Genomic DNA, 17639 nt, shown 5'->3' on the forward strand with positions numbered 1-17639 from the left:
CATGACTCAAATGAATATCTTATTACCATTTTTGGTTTTAGTTAACCAAATAAACTATACCAATATATATTTATCTATTATTTTCACCAAATTTAATAGCTTTTTCAAAATAATAACATTTAAATAGTATTAACTTGTAATTGCTTACTTCCGCTAACAGGAAAAATTCAGATTTGTTAGATTCCCGTCCTACAACCTAATTCTCAACATCGTCTTATGAATAACCAATCAGAAATTGACTTCAAACTTATAATTATTTTATACAAAATTTGAAATAAATGAATAAAATGATACCTCAAATTAAAAATAAAAATTCTATCAATAAAAGAAATATTTATTAACAAGTAACAGGAAAATATTCAGTATCTGATAAAGATATGAAAATGATAGGCGTGAAAGTGTAAGGAAATCTAAGTTCACGGCGATACAGCCTTGCCAGCTGTCAGCCATCGATTGTAAGAACTTTTGCTGTCTTAGAAAGCAGCAGTACGTACGAAAACAGTATCTTTTATTTCTTCTACGTAATCAAAATAATATACCGCGCTTCGAATAAATTTCACCAGGAATGGATAGTAATATTCATTACAATATGGTATGTTTCATAAATGATGCTGATCGTAATAAATATTTCAAAGGCTCTAATGAACAATTTACAATTTATCTCTGATTGCCAGAATACCTTTTATTTGGTAAACATATTTCACATGCGTAAAATAATATTTCTATGTATTATAATACACGTTATGCACAAATACTGACATGAAAATGTCGATAAAAACATTGTCCACAATGATCCTCGTTTGTTTCTTGAGAGTGATTTAGAATAAGAGATTAAATAAAATAAAAACAATAAAATAAAAAAAACCTTATACTTTGTTATATTGTTTTAATTACCTCAACACTGGAGATATATAAAAAATAACATTTTTAACCAAAATATAAACAATATTTCATATCTTTAATTATTTGAAATCTTTTATTGATAAAGAATATTAAAGATGAGTAATTTAATTTTAGCCTCCACAAACAAATAGTAACTTAAATGAGGAACCATCATCTCAAAATGAAATACCTACACTAGCTGTGTCTGTATCAGTTATACAAAATGATACAATTAATTCGGGAAACATTGCTGCAGCACAAACTTCAATTGAAGACCGTATGGTAAGATACAAATGTTTTGTTACATTATGGAAAATTATTATTATTAAGGAGATTATGATTATAGACTGGAGGAGAAGACATTCCACCTCCAAAAGCAGATTTTTCAGCTCCACCACCTTATGAAGTTGCCACAAAATTACCTAGTTATGAGGAAGTACAACGTGAGAAAACATTACAAGGGGAACCTTACCCTCAAATCCACATGGTAATTGATTTAATCACATAGTACTGTTACTAATTAATTACAATATCCTTTTAAAACCAAATATATATTAATCAATTGAATAACATTCTTATAGCCTGAAAATATTAGAACACCAGCAAGGCCTTTAACAATATTGGCTATAGATACTGAAGTTGTAGAAGGAGATCCAGAGAGTACTTTACTTGGCACTGATTTTATGTTCTTTACAGCATTTTTGGGTAAATTGAATAATATATACCTGCATATTATACATATTTCTATTACACTTATATCTAAATAATATATATTCCAATGACAGTTGCATTTTGCTTTAATTGGATCGGATTTTTACTCATGATGTGCTTCTGTCATACAATTGCATCTCGATATGGAGCACTGTCTGGTTTTGGTTTATCTTTGTCAAAATGGACATTTATTGTTAAACATTCCACTGATCTTGCATCACGTGAAAATTCATGGCTATGGTGGTTGATAATGGGATTTGGTTAGTATTTTGTTATTGACACTACTTCTAAATATTTACATTAATATATGTGCTACATTTAATTTTTAGGAGTTTTGATTTGTGCACGTGCTATTATTCAATATTTGAACATCAAACGTGGTTGGAGACTACTACCTGGAAGTGCTCAGGAACGCTTACTCTTTTTTTATTAAGCCATTAAACTTGCACTTTTATCTAACTTGGCTTTAGAACAAACAGCATTTCTATCTGGGGTTGTATTTATATAATATATAATCTACACCCTCTAAAAATATATATTACTTAATATTGGCTATGTACTATTCTATTATTAGAAAAAAGAAAAATTAAAGTTATTAAGACTATTTGCCAAATTTGCTTATGTATGAGATAAACAGAGCAAGGTAAAAACAGAAATAAGATAACTTCTGCACACTATTTTATGTATTAGTACCACATAGATAAAATAAACTGTAAATTTTTATTGCTCAAATAGTATGGACAATGCTTTAATGTGAAACATTATTTACATGTTGTTCATTTGTACGAATAGATACACATAAGAATTATTTCGTGACATCTGAGATATATGTAAGTTTATTACATATAAAATTGGAATTATGAGTAAAAGAATTTATTTTGTAAGAAGAAACATATAACCATTGTCCGTAGACAGGTATTGAAGTATAAAAGTTCTAATAGTGATATTGTGTAATACCTTCTAGTACTAGGTAAGCTTCTAGAATTTTGAATATGATCTATATATTGATAATCTGCATTGCTTGTTTGTATATTACTATAATTTATAGAGAGGATCCTTATTGAATTTAAAAATATAAGTTACTCATAAAATATACATATGTGTGGTTATGTATATATGTGTGTATATGTACACACATAAATGTATAAAAGAATTGCTGCGAATCTATATACATTATATGTTATATTGTCAGAAACTTCATTGTTATATACTTATTACAACAATATAAAAAGCTAATATGTCTTATACTTTTTTATCCATTGTTATATAAATATATTTTTCTATATTAATTTTAACTCAGCTTTAAATTATTATAAAATATGTTACAATGATAAAATATACAAAGCAATCAGTGTCGAGATATAACTAATTTTTTCGAATAAAAATATTTACCTATTATATTATATAAGTGAAACAATTGCTTCAGAGGTCCCATGGTGTAATGGTTAGCACTCTGGACTCTGAATCCAGCGATCCGAGTTCAAATCTCGGTGGGACCTAAGTTTGTTTTTGCTATTATAATGGGAAAAGAATCCGATAGATTTTTTATGAAATCTTGTAAAATGTTACAATAATTCTTCATAATATTTTTCTAAATTCTGTTATCTAAAATAAAAAAGTGAATATTAGAAGTCTACAAATGAGATAACGATAAGTGGTACAAGAATTGTTATCGACAGAATATAAAATAGTCATATATAAGATCTGATGTAGATGCAATACCACAGTTAAAGTTTTAATATGTGTTGATAAAGATGCATGTGACATGAAAATGATAAGGAGCTCAAGTGACTCCCCTAAATCGTGGGGCACAAAAAAATGTCACGCTTATTCTGTATCTTTGTGTAATATGAATAAAAATCTATATATTCTCTTAATCTTCACTTTAATATTTCGTTTCAGATTTATTGGATTCGTCAATTTTGTTGATAATGCAGAATATAATTTCTAAATTCACCGTCTTGAGTTGTAGGGAGCGCAAACGAAATTAATGATTTTACTAAGGTCGGTATTTCAGTTCGTATAACATAAAATTTCATACGATGTTAACTCTATGCTATAATTCATTTGTAGAATTAGAATTAGCTAGCAAACAAAATTTTGAAAACCTATTTTATATATGGATATATATTAATTAAAATATGGGAGATTCGCTAAGGAATCAGAACAATAACTGTAAAAGAAATCCAATCGTGTTTTTAGATATAGCAATTGAATCTGAAAAAGGTAATGTATGAAGATTAGAATTATAAGAGGATATTAGTCAATTTCTAACTTTCAGTGTTTGTATTATTGTTCTGTTTTACATTTCATTTCATTAGAATTTTAAAAATAATTTATATGATACTATGATACAGCTGGAAGAATTGTGATAGAGCTTTTTAAAGATGTTGTACCTCGAACAGCTGAAAATTTTCGTGCACTATGTACTGGAGAAAAAGGTATTGGAATCAATGGCAAAAAGTTACATTATAAAGGATCAATATTTCATAAAGGTATAACAAAAAGGATTAACGTTTTCTAAAGGTAATATAAAATAATATATTTAATCAAAAAAGTTTTGTATCGTTCAGTGTTATCACAGTTTATGGTCCAAGGTGGAGATATAATAAATTTTAATGGTACAAGTGGAGAAAGTATATATGGAACGCAATTTGAGGATGAAAACTTTGTGCTCTCTCATTCATCAGGAGGATTATTGAGCATGGTTAATGAAGGTTATCCAAATAGCAACAGTTCTCAGTTTATAATTACTGTTTCAGCTACGACACATCTAGATAATACTAATGTCGTATTTGGTAAAGTTTTGAAAGGAATGGGTGTTGTATTAGAAGTATCCAGAGCTAAAACAATTCAAGATGTACCAGTTCAGGTTAGCATATATGTTTTATGTAGACATTTTTTGTACCTGGTTTAAATTATTAACAATTATATGAATATTTTTTGTTATAGAAAATACATATATTTGACTGCGGAGAGTTGAAACATAATCAAAATTGGGAATTAGAGGAGAATGATGGTACAGAAGATGTATTTACCCCATGGCCAGAAGATTGGGATTATTCTAAAAATATTAAAAGACAAGATGTAAGGATCTTATTATAGGCATATATGTTTAGAAAAGAATTGCTTTTCTAATGAACATTCATGCATATTTATAGTACAAGTATATAATGGATGTTGTTCAGAAGATAAAAGATTCGGGAAATTATTATTTTTTACGAAAAAATTATGTAGATGCAGGCAGGAAGTATAAGAAAGCATTACGCTATTACAAATGGATGATGAAGACAGTAGATGTACCAGATTCTTCCAATGAATCAATAGTGAATACTAAAGTAACTCTATTACTTAATCTTGCAGCTGTTAAATTAAAGCAAAAGAGTCATCGCGAAGCTTTAAAGCTTTGTTCAGAGGTAAGATTTAATTGAATTCAGTATAAGTACTTTAAACTATTGTTTAATAACAATTTTAAATTTAGGTTTTACAAATAAATCAGAATAACAGTAAAGCATTATTTCGTAGAAGTCAAGCATACATGGGATTAAATGAATATGATTTAGGTTTAGCAGATTTACAGCAAGCATTATTAGAATCTCCTAATAATAAAGATATTTTGTTAGAAATTGATAAAGTTAAAAGAGTTATGAATTCCTATTTAGTTATTGAGAGAGCTTCTTGTCAAAAAATGTTTAAATGAAAAAAAGTATTTTATAAAGAAATGTAAATATAAAATTTTTTATATATTTAAAATCATACATACACACATTTTTATATACAATACTAATGTTGTCTAAGAAACGTTGTAAAGTAATTGTATGCGTGTTAGCTAAAATTATTTAAATATTTTTTACATAAAAATAGTACTAAATTTGAACATAATTGTTTAAATAAATACTTGTATTTATTTTTAGCTTTCTGATTTAAGCATTTTTATTATCCAATAACAATCTTTGTGTAATGTGTACAAAAGAAACAAAACCATAGTATACTGTAATCACATATGTTGGGAATATTATTGTGAACATTGTTCTGTTAAAAATATATTATTTTCTATATGCCTTGTTGAACGTTACTAAGTATGAAAGGAACATATGAAGCATACTTATATCACATCAAATATCCATTTTGTATAGCAAACTTTCTTTACATAAATTCGATCACATTTAATTATTTTTTTCATAACTTAAAATAATGTATCAGATGCAAACTTTTATGACATTATAAAAAAGAAATAATGCATGTATAGATTATATACAGAAGTTAATGATATAAAAGTAAATATTGTTATAAACATGTATTCAATGTATATGACTTATTTATTTAACATTGATATTAAGTTCTTAACAATTCTGAGCATTAAAGTGTCTTATGTACGTGACACCTAGCGGACGTATGTCACACAAAATAAATATAAGATATAGTTTTAATAGGAGCTCACATATAGTTTCTTTCATTGTAATAATATTCTTATAGTAGCAGCGATTTATTGTATTTAAATGTTTTTAATAATAAAACTCAAGCAATATACACACATTTAAAAGAATTATTACAGCGCTCTTTGTCATAAACAAAAACTCACGCCTTTTAACAAGTACTTGTTTTCGTTGAAAGATCTTATTTGTTTTAATAACACTGTATACCTATGTAACAAGTTTTAGTTAATATCTACAGTAATTATATGCAGGAGCTTTTGCAATGACTAGATTAAAAATGTTTTTATTATTACCTACATTTTGCAGTAATATTAATTTTTTCTAGGGTTCATAATTTTTAATAAATAGATAAATAAATAAAAAAATAAATGCATAAAAATAATAGCTATCTAGGTAACATTATCCAAGAAATTTTTTAACAAAACTTAAAAAATGTTCTGCAGTTAATAAGGAATGCACTTATATATCAAAATTCTCTCTTGTATTCTTATAAATACTTCAATCTGAGAATTGACAAATAACTTTGGACTTCGTGACATTGAATGCATTGTTTTTCCTGTACAGTAATATTTCTATGATGATCTTTTAAAGAAGGAGCAAAGCTTTTTGTGAGACATTTAACATTCTTAATACACACTTTGTACATCGGTGAACTTTTTAAAAGCCAGATATGTGGACGGAAAAATTTCAAAATTGCTTCAATGATCACGATGCACATCATATAATGAATCAACTTAATGACATGATTATTTAAAATTGTTTTTGATACTTTCTTTTTTTTAAATGTATTTCGTGATAATTCTTTGAATTGTGATGGATTTAATTTTAAAATGTTAGAGACATAATGAAATTAAAAGTATTCAATTTTGTTACCTGAATATAATTAAGACTAGTCTCTGAACCTATGTACAGTGAGTATTTTTAGTTAAAAATGTATTAATTCCATTCATGAGTTAGACTATCTATTGGAATTCACATTTGTTTCTTCCTATTTTTGTTCAAGTCTTTCAACTTTGCACCTTCATTTTATTTTTGCTTATTCTATGTCTCCTCAGATTAAAGTTATTCCTTTTCAATTTCTTCTGAATTGTTTTCCGTTTCCAAATTTGCACAATTTCCTGTTGTAATTTCTGTTTCAATAAAATTGTGTAACTCTTTACATAGTGTTTCTTCACAAACTTCACCGTTTATAACAGCATTATCAATTACGTCATATTCATGTTTTACATCATGTTCCACTACGTCCTTGAAATCAGGTTCTATAATCTCCTCACAACTTTTAAACATGTCAGGATGTTCAGTTGAATTTAATAATTCGGGATTTTCATTAGAGTTTAAGATGTCAGTATTAACTTCATCATCTGTCGTATCAGTAGACTGAGATACTTTTTTTAACACATTATCAATTAAATTAGATGCAAAACTTTTATTCTCATTCCCTTCATGAATCGTTTGATGAATTGGCAAAGTTTGTGGTCTATGTGGTCGTGCATAAGGAAACATATTTTCTTCACCCGCTGGGGTATGAACTGCCGATATTTCCGTTTGTGTTGCAACACCGTTATCAATAAGATTGGCTTTTGTTTGCATATTCGACATGCATCGTTTTATTTCTGACATAGAATCTTGTAATTGTTGAACCTAATCATATATGAGATTTTTAAATAACAGGAATGTTACTAATATTCTAAAACGGATTACAAAGATATAATTGGTGTTACCTGAGTATGCAACAAATTACATGTTTGTGCTAGATTAGTTACAACGTCTACATTTTGTGCAATATTTTCGTTATCAGTGTTCGTAGAATCTCGATTAGCAGTAGGTTGAAGACTAACAACTTTCTTCCACAATGCATTAATTGCTTGCATTTGTAATAACTGTAATTTATGTTCACTTTCTAACGCAGTTCGAGTAGCTTCCATATCAGTAGAGAGTTTCCTTAAAAAGAGAAGATTCATAAATTATACAATATTTTGAAAACGGTATTACATTTATTTAACGAGAAAATGAAAACCATACTGGATATATTTATTCGTCCTTATCATTTCAATAGTCTTCAATATAGTGGTTGCTTTTTTATTAAGATTCCTAGTATGATATCCTCTCCACATCCTTTGAATACATATTGCTGCTTTCTCAGCTTCATCTTGGTCTATTTTAAAAGTAAAAAATTATTAAGCTTCTTAATTTATTAGGAAGACCTATTTTTATATTTATAAAGAAAAGGAGGATCACCTTTATTATCTTCCTGTCTTCTTTGAATAGCTCTATGTCGAATGCTATCTAATTTCGCTTGACATACTTCACTATCTTCATCACTACTTTGAGTAGCATTATCTGCATCGCCATCTCCATTGCTTTTAATGACACCAGTTTTAATTTTATCATTAGCACTCTTTGGCCTTGGTATATTTCTGCCTAAGTTTGGTGAATTTTTTGTATTTCGTTTTGCAGGCAATGTTTTGCTTTGAACGTAATTATTGATTTTCACACTATGGGGACATTTAGTACTAGTATTTGTAATAATAGGCTTAGCAATATTTGGTTTTCCAACAGCACAATTTGTTGCTGAACTACTTTTTACAAGTGCATTCGCTTTTATAGAAGTAAGATTTGTTTTAGCCATTGGATTTACTGTATTTATTATAGGAATAGCCTTGCCATCTCCATCAGAAATGAGCTTGCTTGGCATTGTAATTTGACAAGGTGATGTTAATTTGCTTGGTGGAGTTTTTGCTAACACTCGAGAAAGACCAGATGGTGGACGAAAATCTGGACTCATTAAAGACTCAGGAACTGGCACTAATTTTGTTGCAGCTTGCAGAGGACTAGATGTTTCTGAAAAGCAAATTTTTAGTTAATACGTTTTTATTTAAGAAATGAAAACTCAGTAATATTCATTATTTACCTTCTGTATCTTGCAAAACAACCATATTTGGAGTCTTGTTAGCTAAAGTACCACAAAGCATATTTGGATCTAAACTCTGAGTCATCAATGATTCCTGATCTTCACTTAATAAAGTATGGCATGAAGAAACTATAGCATCGGTGTGACAACTAGATACCATTCTATCAGGTGACCTCATTCTCAATGAATTTCTTGATGAACCTAATACCATACCATTCATTTGTATTTACAATTAATTTCATGTATTGTTACATATTTTATTGTATTTGGGTTCTTTATGACTAACTTCAATAGCAGAAGCATGCAAATAATATCTGACTAAGGACAAACAATATAAAAAGTGTGAACTATGTGAAATATATTTCCAAATCGTCAAATATTAATTTGCTAAACAAATTTTCTAATTAGCATCGTTATCACAACATTGCTCTTTTTTCATTCTCCAAAGTCATTTGCGCTATAAGCTTAAAAACGTAATCACTTAATAACGTACTATATACTAGGCACAGAAGACATAAACATGTGCATTAATCCAAGACAAAATTTGTCCATAATGTACATTTGTACATAATGTATTACATTATTATTTAACTTTTATTTTTGATTAGCTTTCTAAAGTACAGATGATATTTGTCTCAGATTTTTACACATGTCTATAATGCAGTTATAGCCATGTATGATTAATTTCGATTTTGACTTTGGATACCTTTACAAGGCGAATGGCACACACAGTACTTTGCTTCATAAAATTTTGGTGACTGTAAGCATTTATCTTCATAGTATGTCAACATTGGCGCAACTAGAGAAAATACATTATAACTAGAACATATAGGTGCATGACGACTGGAAAGTGTACATCACTACTAGTCCACGTTTTATCAATGTAACAAGAAAAACTGTACAAAAGTTTATATTATACTTGCAATAATAATGAACGAAATGGAAGATTAATTAACTCACTGGTACGTCTAGGAGAACCTGTCCTGTTATGACTAAGTCTACGCCTAGTAGCTGGAGAAGGACTCATTCCGACGCTACTTAAGCTGTGCACGCTTCCAGTATCACTTTGTTGATTTAATTGCTGTTGATGATGTTGTGCTTTACTCAAAATTAGCCTTAGCTTCCTGTCAGTTTCATTTTCTAGGGATTCACCAGAAAGTGGGCAAACAGATGCTAAATACTGTGCAAGTAATGCATGTTCGCCAACACGGAATTGTCTACCGCGTCCCTGAGAATATAGCCACTCTGCTTTTAAACTGAGTGGCCATCATTTCAAGTAAATTTTAATTCTTCAAAAACTGAATAAAATTATACATGTCTCTATATAAAATTATAGATGAAATGACCAATATGTCTAGAAAGACACCCACCTTTCAATAGGATCAACATGATAGCCATCAATTGATTTCAAGCTCATACACCAATTGATAACAAAAGGTCGATAGTCAAAACCACTATAAGCTATTTGTTAAGAAGCTATAGCTGTAGGTCTACAGTTAGTACGAATGATTTTGTTTTATGTGTACCTAGCATTCTACAAGCATAATATTTTATTGATAAAGAACAATTCTATGTGATGACATTCAGAATAATAAGAAAATATTTCGTAAAGAAGTTTTTGCTATAGATCACTAATTGACTTCTAAGATCTAAGTGAAAATATTAACTTGAATTATACAATTATAAAAAGGATACATACTGTTACCTGTCATACTGACACATGGATTATTAGCAATTGAAAAATTGACTACATTTTTCAAATTAGCTAAATGTGACATTTCATTCAAATCTGTAATGTTATTGTTTGACAATGTAAATGTTTCTAGAGAAGTAGGTAAATAGCGTTCACATTGCCTTAATGTTATTATGCGATTGTTATGTAAAAACAGTTCCTAAAATACCGTTAGTTTTAATAATATTAGAGTTAAAGATTACATAGTTTCTTATCAATATTACCTTTAAATTTCGTAGATAAGATATGTCTGAAATGTGACTGATGCTATTTTCAGATAAATCTAAATGTTCCAGCTTAGTATTTGTGTGCAAGTGTTCAATAGACTGCAGATTAATAGAATATTATAAAGATCCACCAATTCAGCTATTAGAAGATATATATACCACACTTATATTTATCATACCTTTATATTATTGCCAGCTAAGCAAAGTGTTTGTAAATTTATCATATCCTTTATGCCTTCTATGGTCAAGATACCATTATTTGCTAAATTAAGAGTTACAAGATTATGTAACTTTGATACCCCATACATACGAAGTAATTGATTCCTTACTATTGATAGCTGAAATAAATTAATTATAAATTTTTTAAATAATCGTTTGTTTACTACCTTAAGAAATATGATTAAAATGTATAGGGTAGAATGAAAGAAGAAAAGTATAAGGATATATATATATATATATATAATACAAATACATAAATTTAATTTTACATAACATATTATCATAAACATATTACCTTAGTAATTCTGTGATAAGAATCAAGATTATCGAGACGCTGGAGCTCATTATCGTCAATGATCAATGTGCTGATATCTGCATCTGACGGACAACGAGGAAGTTTCTTCAAACCTTGACCGCTTAGATCGAGTGTATCGCATACTAAGGATTCTAAATAAATTTCATTGTTGTTAATTTAATTAAATAAATATTTAAATTTTAAATAACATAAAATGTCAAAACTGTGCAAAAGTGCAAGACCACAATGAAATTGTACTGTTTTTACGCATATACCAATTAAATTTACAAAACTTGTAAAAAATCGATACGTGTTAAGAATGTTTAGGATATTTGTAAGAAAATAGTTTGTATAAAAATTGTATAATACAAGTATTAAATTTGCACTAACCCGTCGAAGCCATGATGAACACAAAAAACTGGTAGACGCTATGAAGATGTCGTCGTAATCACTATAGTATTTAATAAGAACAGATATTTATAAAGCATAGCAATATTAATTTTAGTTTGTATATATAATTTTATACAGATAACGGAGGAAATAATACCACACTAATATTTTTTCTAATCGTATTTATTTCCATTAATAATATTTTCGTATAACACAGATTTAATATTAATATTGTAGAATCAATTCTTACTTGATTAAAAGAAGACATTGTAGTTAACATTTAATAATATTACGTTTATAAATTATAGATTTTTCAATCACGATGCTTATACGAACTATTTTGAAATTGCGCGTACGAGAATCAAATATGGCGATCTAAGAGTTCAGAATACTTCTGAAGTTACTTCGTTAATGTTGTTAAATTTATCGTTTAACACTAACTTGCTTAAAATTTGAATTATCTTCTAAAACATAATTGTTAACAATAGGTAAGGTTTTATTTAATACAATTAATTAATTAAGCTTTTTTATGGCATAATAATGAAGTCACGTGTTAACATTGCTATGAAATTACAAAAGATTGTACGAAGTAAATTAATAATGAAACGTTGCATAATTAATATTTGTAGTAGACACAAATCTAATATGATAAGTCATAACATTAGTGTTAGTGAAAGCAAGCAATTTAAAAAAAGAATTATTAGTATCAAGAAATGTGGGCAGCTTCTAACCTTACCAGAGAATATTTCTACGTGTAATCAAAAACATGAAAATGATGTGAATAAAGATTATATAGCTAAAAATTCAGTTGCTTTACCAAATAAATCTCAAGTACGTGTGGAATACGAAGATTTATCCGTTATACCTAAAAATTTTGAACAGAGTTTGTATCCATTAATAGGTAATGCAAAAAGTAATTATAACAATTCTTTAATAAAACATAAAGATATACAAACATTAGAAAATGAAAATAATCAGAAACAAACTTATAACAAAAGGACTAATGACAATGATGTAAGAACTAACGAAATCAATATGCAAATGCTTCCAAAATCATTATATGAACAAATATTTAAAAATTGTTCTAAACAAGAAAAAATACCAGAGGAAGAAATAGAAGCTATAAAAAACAATTTGCGTTCGTATGGGATAAACACTGAAGATGCAAGTAGACTTCCTGATGTTAATATTAAAATACCTCCTTTAGAAGGAGATAATATTGAAGAACATTTTTATAATATTGCAAATAAACAGATTAAACCTTACATAAAACTTATAAAAAATATTATGAAAGATATTCCTCCAATGCCAAATCAATGGTTATTAAATGAAGGTTGGACAAGATATAGCGTCGATGGAGTACAAAAAGTAGATCATCCACTAGAAGATGCTATTATTTTTGATGTGGAAGTTTGTATGAAAGAAGGACCTCTACCAACACTTGCAACTGCAGTAACTAATGAAGCATGGTATGGCTGGGTATCAAAATCTTTAATAGATGGTTCAAGTAGAAATTTTGAAGGTAAACGGTTTATTATAGATGAACTAATACCAATGGAAAGTACATCTATCGAAAATGGTGAAAAATTAACTTCTTTCCATAAAAAGCCAAAACTTATAGTTGGTCATAATGTATCATATGACAGAAGTAAAATTAAAGAACAATACTGGTTAAAACATACAGGATTAAGATTTATTGATACAATGTCTCTTCATATATGTGTTGGTGGAATTAATAGTTATCAAAGGACAATTTTAAATTCTAAGAAGGATATAGATGAGAAGCAGAATTTACAAATACAAACCTCATTGAATAGTTTAGCAGAAATTCATAAATTTTACTGTGGTTCTGAAATAAAAAAAGAATTTAGAGATACATTTGTAAATGGGACTTTGATAAATGTCAAAGAAGACTTCAATTCTTTGATGAGTTACTGTGCAAATGATGTAGTTGCAACTCATAATGTTTTACGCCAATTATTTCCTATCTTTAAGGAAAGATTTCCTCATCCTGTTACTTTGGCAGGGATGTTAGAGATTGGTACAGCATATCTGCCAATAAATTCTAATTGGCAAAAATATTTAAATGAATCAGAGACTACATTTGAAGATCTAAATTATGAAACTAAAGTTATTCTTGCTAAAAGAGCTAATGCTGTTTGTGAACTTATGCATAATGAAAAATATAAAGAAGACTTATGGATGTGGGATGAAGATTGGAGTACGCAAACACTTAAAGTAAAAGCACAGTATTCAAAAACAAAGATTAAGCAAATATGTAAAGCACGAAAGACAGAAGAGAAGAAAAAGACAGAAACTCAGAGCTATTTAACAGATGACGAAGATGAAGAAGAAGACCCTTTAGAGAAAGAATTTGGTTATTTGATGGAAACAAGAAAGTTTTTACCTTCAAAGTTACGACATATGCCAGGATATCCTGCTTGGTATAGGAAACTTTGTCCTAAGGTAAATGATGAAAACTGGTCTCCAGGCCCTCAAAACATAAGCACTTCTAAACATATTGTTCCAAAGCTCTTAAATTTAACATGGGAATGTTATCCTTTGCATTATGTAAAAGATAAAGGTTGGGGTATATTAGTACCTCATACTAATAATTTAGATATCAAAACTAAAATACCATTAAGACAGCTCTTGGCACACTGTTCCTTTTCTAAAATGAAGGATTTAGTTGATGAAACAATTTATACGATGTCAACCATTAACAAAGAGGTGCAAAACGATCTACATAAAACTGAATTTTGGCATAACAAAAAGAAGAAACCTGTAGCTGAGTTACATAACATTTATAAAGGCAGTGCATTTTGGTGCAATGTGGAAATAGATAACTGCTGTTATTTTCTTAAATTGCCTCACAAAAATGGAGAAAGTAATAATGTTGGTAATCCTTTGAGCAAAGATTTCCTAAATAAATTTTCAGAGAATGTATTGGCTAGTTCAGATGCCAGTGCTGCAGAAATTTTGAAAATTGCGAGGATGATTTCATATTGGAGAAATAATAGGGATAGAATTATGTCACAGTTTGCAGTATGGTTTGAAAATTCATATTTACCAAGTAGTGTTAGAAATTCCAGAAAGTCCATGCATTATGGGGCAATTTTACCCATAGTAGTTGTGTGCGGGACATTGACTAGGCGTGCAGTAGAACCTACCTGGATGACTGCATCTAATGCCCATCCTGAACGTATCGGTTCTGAATTACGAGCAATGGTTCAAGCGCCCCCAGGATATTATATTGTTGGCGCCGATGTTGACAGTCAGGAACTGTGGATTTCATCAATAATAGGAGATGCTTATTATAAAAAAATTCATGGAGCCACGCCGTTTGGTTGGATGACGTTAATTGGTACCAAATCTAACGAAACTGACATGCATAGCGTTACTGCTAAAGCAGTTGGAATTTCCAGGAACCAAGCCAAAATCATTAATTATGCTAGAATTTATGGTGCGGGTCAAAAGTTTGCTGAAACACTCTTGAAACAATTCAATCCTTGTATGACGGATAGCGAAGCTACTTCAAAGTCACGAAAAATGTTTACCATGACCAAAGGCAAAAAGATTTATAGATTAAAGCCTAAATATATTGCCGAACATGAAGACAAAGATTATTCGTTGTACGAGGCATACAGAATATCAAAATTATACGGTAAATCATTGTTGGAGGTATTTGAGAAAAGTAGATGGGTCGGTGGTTCGGAATCTGCAATGTTTAATAGTTTGGAAGAAATTGCTCAGAATCCTCATCCTGCTACACCTTTCTTGAACTCTAGGCTAACTACAGCTTTAGAAAGTTCAACAAACGACGAAAAATATTTACCCACTAAAGTAAATTGGGTAGTTCAGAGTGGAGCAGTCGATTTTTTACATTTAATGTTAGTCTCGATGAAATGGCTCATGAAAGACAATATAAGATTCTGTTTGTCATTTCATGATGAAGTGCGGTACTTGGTACCCTCTCGGTATAAGTACAATGCAGCACTTGCTATGCACATTACGAATCTCTTAACTCGATCTTTTTGCGCTTCAAGACTTGGAATGAACGATCTGCCGATGTCAGTAGCATTCTTTTCTTCCGTAGAAGTAGATACTGTTCTGCGTAAAGAACCTGAGAATGATTGTATTACGCCATCGAATCCTTATGGCTTAAAAAATGGTTACGAGGTTCCTTCGGGAGAGAGCTTGGACGTATGGTCTGCTATAGACAAATCTAAAGGTTCTTTAGGATCGTGGCACAATGTAAAACAGTGAATAATTACACCGAATAAAAAATATAAATCAAAAGAAATTAAACCAAAGACTAATGAAGTATAAAATTAATAATCGAATGAAGTAAAACATTACCAATTGTAACGATAAATGATAAAACTCAGAATTAAAACGATTATATTTTTCATTTTAAAATGAATGAATGAATATAGATATAAAATTCCTATTGGGTTTGATTTTACAGGTTAAAATGTCGAAAGCAACTAAACGTAAACACGTTACCAATGAAATTCAGGATTTGACCGTCCCTACCAAGACGCAGTCAATTGTTCGAATAATACAGTCGCGCGGTAATAATCTTCACGAAGTTGCTGATCCAGCTGGATCTCAATATCTTGTATCGATGCCGGTGAAGTTTAGGAGAAACATCTGGATAAAACGGGGAGATTTTGTCTTGGTAGAACCAATATCAGAAGGGAATAAAGTGAAGGCTGAGATCGTTAAGATATTAACACGAGTATGGTTAACTGTAAATGCATTTGTACATTAATTACGTAACTTTTTGAGAAACAAATTTATTTACTAGGAACATAAAAAATGGTATCGACAACTAAACTGCTGGCCCAAAGAATTCGATGAAGTCTCCAATTCGAATCAAGAAATAACCGATGGAGAGAATGATAACGAAGAAGACGATCTTTTTGTAAATACAAATAGATTATTGCATAATAGTAATAGGATAGATAAGATTAGTGATACGAGTTCCGACGAATCTGACTCTTGTTAATATTTTTATTATGTCATTGTAAATAATAAAATTATTTATATGTAAGAAAATGAGAATTTGTTTATTGAAGGGCTAATAAATATTTTCTAAAGATATTTGACATGTTATTGTGATATTTGTTGCTAAACGAATTTTGTTTCACCATAATAAAAAAAATATGTCTCCGTTTGACGGAGACGAGTGTTATCGCAAAAATTATCGTTGCATTGTCTGATTAATCTTATCGAGTAGTGTGATTTTTGCAATTTGATGCGTGTTCTACCTCCTGTCACAAAATGAAGAGTCCTATTTATATTTAGTGTTCTTACCTCTAATTAATTTAGGGAAGCTCTCCAAAAAACATGTTTGCTACCGGAACGAATGTTTTATTGCTCCTGGAATCTCAAATAAAGGAAGTTTTAAACGCAAATACATACCACGAAAATGATTATCTTTTTTTACTGCTCTTGTAAATTTTATAGATCGCAAAATGCGTCGTATCTGACTACTTCTCCGTAAATTGGAGATTCTTTTCCTACTAATGACTCATGATCATACATATTCGAGATAATACGATACATATATGCATATGATACAATAAATATGCATTTCTTATGAATTTTTGTACATACAGGAACATGCTTATACATCAACATCTTTCAAGCTTAATCCTCCTTATTCTTTGTTTCATATGACACGCTACAATGTTAAGAGTAAACTTATCTGTTAAAAAATCGGATCTATTATACGTTATTCGAATCTGTCATCAATCTCAGTAAAACATTTGCAAACAATTGTTAGATCATTTTGCCAAATAAAAGGAAAAAGAAATTTTTTTCGATTTAA

The 17639-nt window shown here is 29.3% G+C and overlaps 5 protein-coding genes and 1 non-coding gene across 10 annotated transcripts; 5 read left to right on the forward strand and 1 right to left on the reverse strand.

Moving 5' to 3' along the window:
• Positions 1 to 399: 399 nt before the first annotated feature.
• On the forward strand, positions 400 to 2788 carry LOC117236948 (NEDD4 family-interacting protein 1-like). Its single transcript, XM_033500408.1, has 6 exons — positions 400 to 592; positions 1018 to 1164; positions 1229 to 1369; positions 1464 to 1587; positions 1668 to 1853; positions 1923 to 2788. The coding sequence occupies exons 1-6, from the start codon at positions 566 to 568 to the stop codon at positions 2024 to 2026; spliced, it is 729 nt and encodes a 242-aa protein (XP_033356299.1). The 5' UTR covers positions 400 to 565; the 3' UTR covers positions 2027 to 2788.
• A 232-nt stretch (positions 2789 to 3020) lies between these two features.
• Trnaq-cug lies at positions 3021 to 3092 on the forward strand. The gene has a single exon. It is a non-coding gene; the product is annotated as a tRNA-Gln (tRNA).
• A 487-nt stretch (positions 3093 to 3579) lies between these two features.
• LOC117236991 (peptidyl-prolyl cis-trans isomerase D) lies at positions 3580 to 5810 on the forward strand. Of its 2 annotated transcripts, XM_033500492.1 has the most exons (7): positions 3580 to 3597; positions 3667 to 3819; positions 3951 to 4088; positions 4167 to 4465; positions 4546 to 4680; positions 4755 to 5009; positions 5075 to 5376. In XM_033500492.1, the coding sequence occupies exons 2-7, from the start codon at positions 3735 to 3737 to the stop codon at positions 5291 to 5293; spliced, it is 1131 nt and encodes a 376-aa protein (XP_033356383.1). In that variant the 5' UTR covers positions 3580 to 3597; positions 3667 to 3734; the 3' UTR covers positions 5294 to 5376. The 2 variants fall into 2 exon arrangements, with proteins under 2 accessions (XP_033356383.1, XP_033356384.1); XM_033500493.1 differs by lacking the exon at positions 3580 to 3597 and having other exon boundaries at positions 3610 to 3819; positions 5075 to 5810.
• Positions 5811 to 5893: 83 nt separating this feature from the next.
• Positions 5894 to 11911, reverse strand: LOC117236989 (centrosomal protein of 97 kDa). 3 transcript variants are annotated; one of them, XM_033500485.1, is made up of 13 exons: positions 11804 to 11911; positions 11414 to 11565; positions 11079 to 11237; positions 10897 to 10998; positions 10636 to 10832; positions 10311 to 10394; positions 9901 to 10196; positions 9647 to 9739; positions 8941 to 9141; positions 8268 to 8870; positions 8052 to 8184; positions 7751 to 7970; positions 5894 to 7670 (listed from the first exon to the last, which is right to left on the reverse strand). In XM_033500485.1, the coding sequence occupies exons 1-13, from the start codon at positions 11814 to 11816 to the stop codon at positions 7092 to 7094; spliced, it is 2832 nt and encodes a 943-aa protein (XP_033356376.1). In that variant the 5' UTR covers positions 11817 to 11911; the 3' UTR covers positions 5894 to 7091. The 3 variants fall into 3 exon arrangements, with proteins under 3 accessions (XP_033356376.1, XP_033356377.1, XP_033356378.1); XM_033500486.1 differs by lacking the exon at positions 9647 to 9739; XM_033500487.1 differs by lacking the exons at positions 9647 to 9739; positions 9901 to 10196; positions 10311 to 10394 and having other exon boundaries at positions 10640 to 10832.
• A 223-nt stretch (positions 11912 to 12134) lies between these two features.
• On the forward strand, positions 12135 to 17012 carry LOC117236993 (probable RNA-binding protein EIF1AD). Of its 2 annotated transcripts, XM_033500496.1 has the most exons (3): positions 12135 to 12291; positions 16272 to 16544; positions 16614 to 17012. In XM_033500496.1, exons 2-3 carry the CDS (start codon positions 16278 to 16280, stop codon positions 16812 to 16814), a joined length of 468 nt encoding a protein of 155 aa, XP_033356387.1. In that variant the 5' UTR covers positions 12135 to 12291; positions 16272 to 16277; the 3' UTR covers positions 16815 to 17012. The 2 variants fall into 2 exon arrangements, with proteins under 2 accessions (XP_033356387.1, XP_033356386.1); XM_033500495.1 differs by lacking the exon at positions 12135 to 12291 and having other exon boundaries at positions 16084 to 16544.
• On the forward strand, positions 12318 to 16107 carry LOC117236988 (DNA polymerase subunit gamma-1, mitochondrial). Its single transcript, XM_033500484.1, has one exon. It carries the CDS (start codon positions 12344 to 12346, stop codon positions 16067 to 16069), a length of 3726 nt encoding a protein of 1241 aa, XP_033356375.1. The 5' UTR covers positions 12318 to 12343; the 3' UTR covers positions 16070 to 16107.
• Positions 17013 to 17639: the final 627 nt, after the last annotated feature.

Source organism: Bombus vosnesenskii, unplaced genomic scaffold (assembly GCF_011952255.1).
Source record: "Bombus vosnesenskii isolate JDL3184/JDL3185 unplaced genomic scaffold, Bvos_JDL3184-5_v1.1 scf7180000013352, whole genome shotgun sequence".
In the NCBI taxonomy this organism is placed as follows: Eukaryota; Metazoa; Arthropoda; class Insecta; order Hymenoptera; family Apidae; genus Bombus; species Bombus vosnesenskii.

Bases quoted from the DNA above. Each gene is read 5' to 3' on its own strand.
- LOC117236991 (XM_033500492.1), top strand. From the start codon at position 3,735: ATGGGAGATTCGCTAAGGAATCAGAACAATAACTGTAAAAGAAATCCA. The intron at 4,681-4,754 runs GTAAGGATCTTA...GCATATTTATAG, and splicing joins AAAATATTAAAAGACAAGAT to TACAAGTATATAATGGATGT. The intron at 5,010-5,074 runs GTAAGATTTAAT...TTTTAAATTTAG, and splicing joins CTTTAAAGCTTTGTTCAGAG to GTTTTACAAATAAATCAGAA.
- LOC117236993 (XM_033500495.1), top strand. From the start codon at position 16,230: ATGAATATAGATATAAAATTCCTATTGGGTTTGATTTTACAGGTTAAA. The intron at 16,545-16,613 runs GTATGGTTAACT...TTTATTTACTAG, and splicing joins TCGTTAAGATATTAACACGA to GAACATAAAAAATGGTATCG.
- LOC117236989 (XM_033500485.1), bottom strand. The intron at 10,197-10,310 runs GTGGGTGTCTTT...ATGGCCACTCAG, and splicing joins CATGTTGATCCTATTGAAAG to TTTAAAAGCAGAGTGGCTAT. The intron at 8,185-8,267 runs GTGATCCTCCTT...CTTTTAAAATAG, and splicing joins AAGACAGGAAGATAATAAAG to ACCAAGATGAAGCTGAGAAA.
- LOC117236988 (XM_033500484.1), top strand. From the start codon at position 12,344: ATGAAGTCACGTGTTAACATTGCTATGAAATTACAAAAGATTGTACGA.
- LOC117236948 (XM_033500408.1), top strand. From the start codon at position 566: ATGGATAGTAATATTCATTACAATATG. The intron at 1,370-1,463 runs GTAATTGATTTA...ACATTCTTATAG, and splicing joins CTTACCCTCAAATCCACATG to CCTGAAAATATTAGAACACC. The intron at 1,588-1,667 runs GTAAATTGAATA...TTCCAATGACAG, and splicing joins GTTCTTTACAGCATTTTTGG to TTGCATTTTGCTTTAATTGG.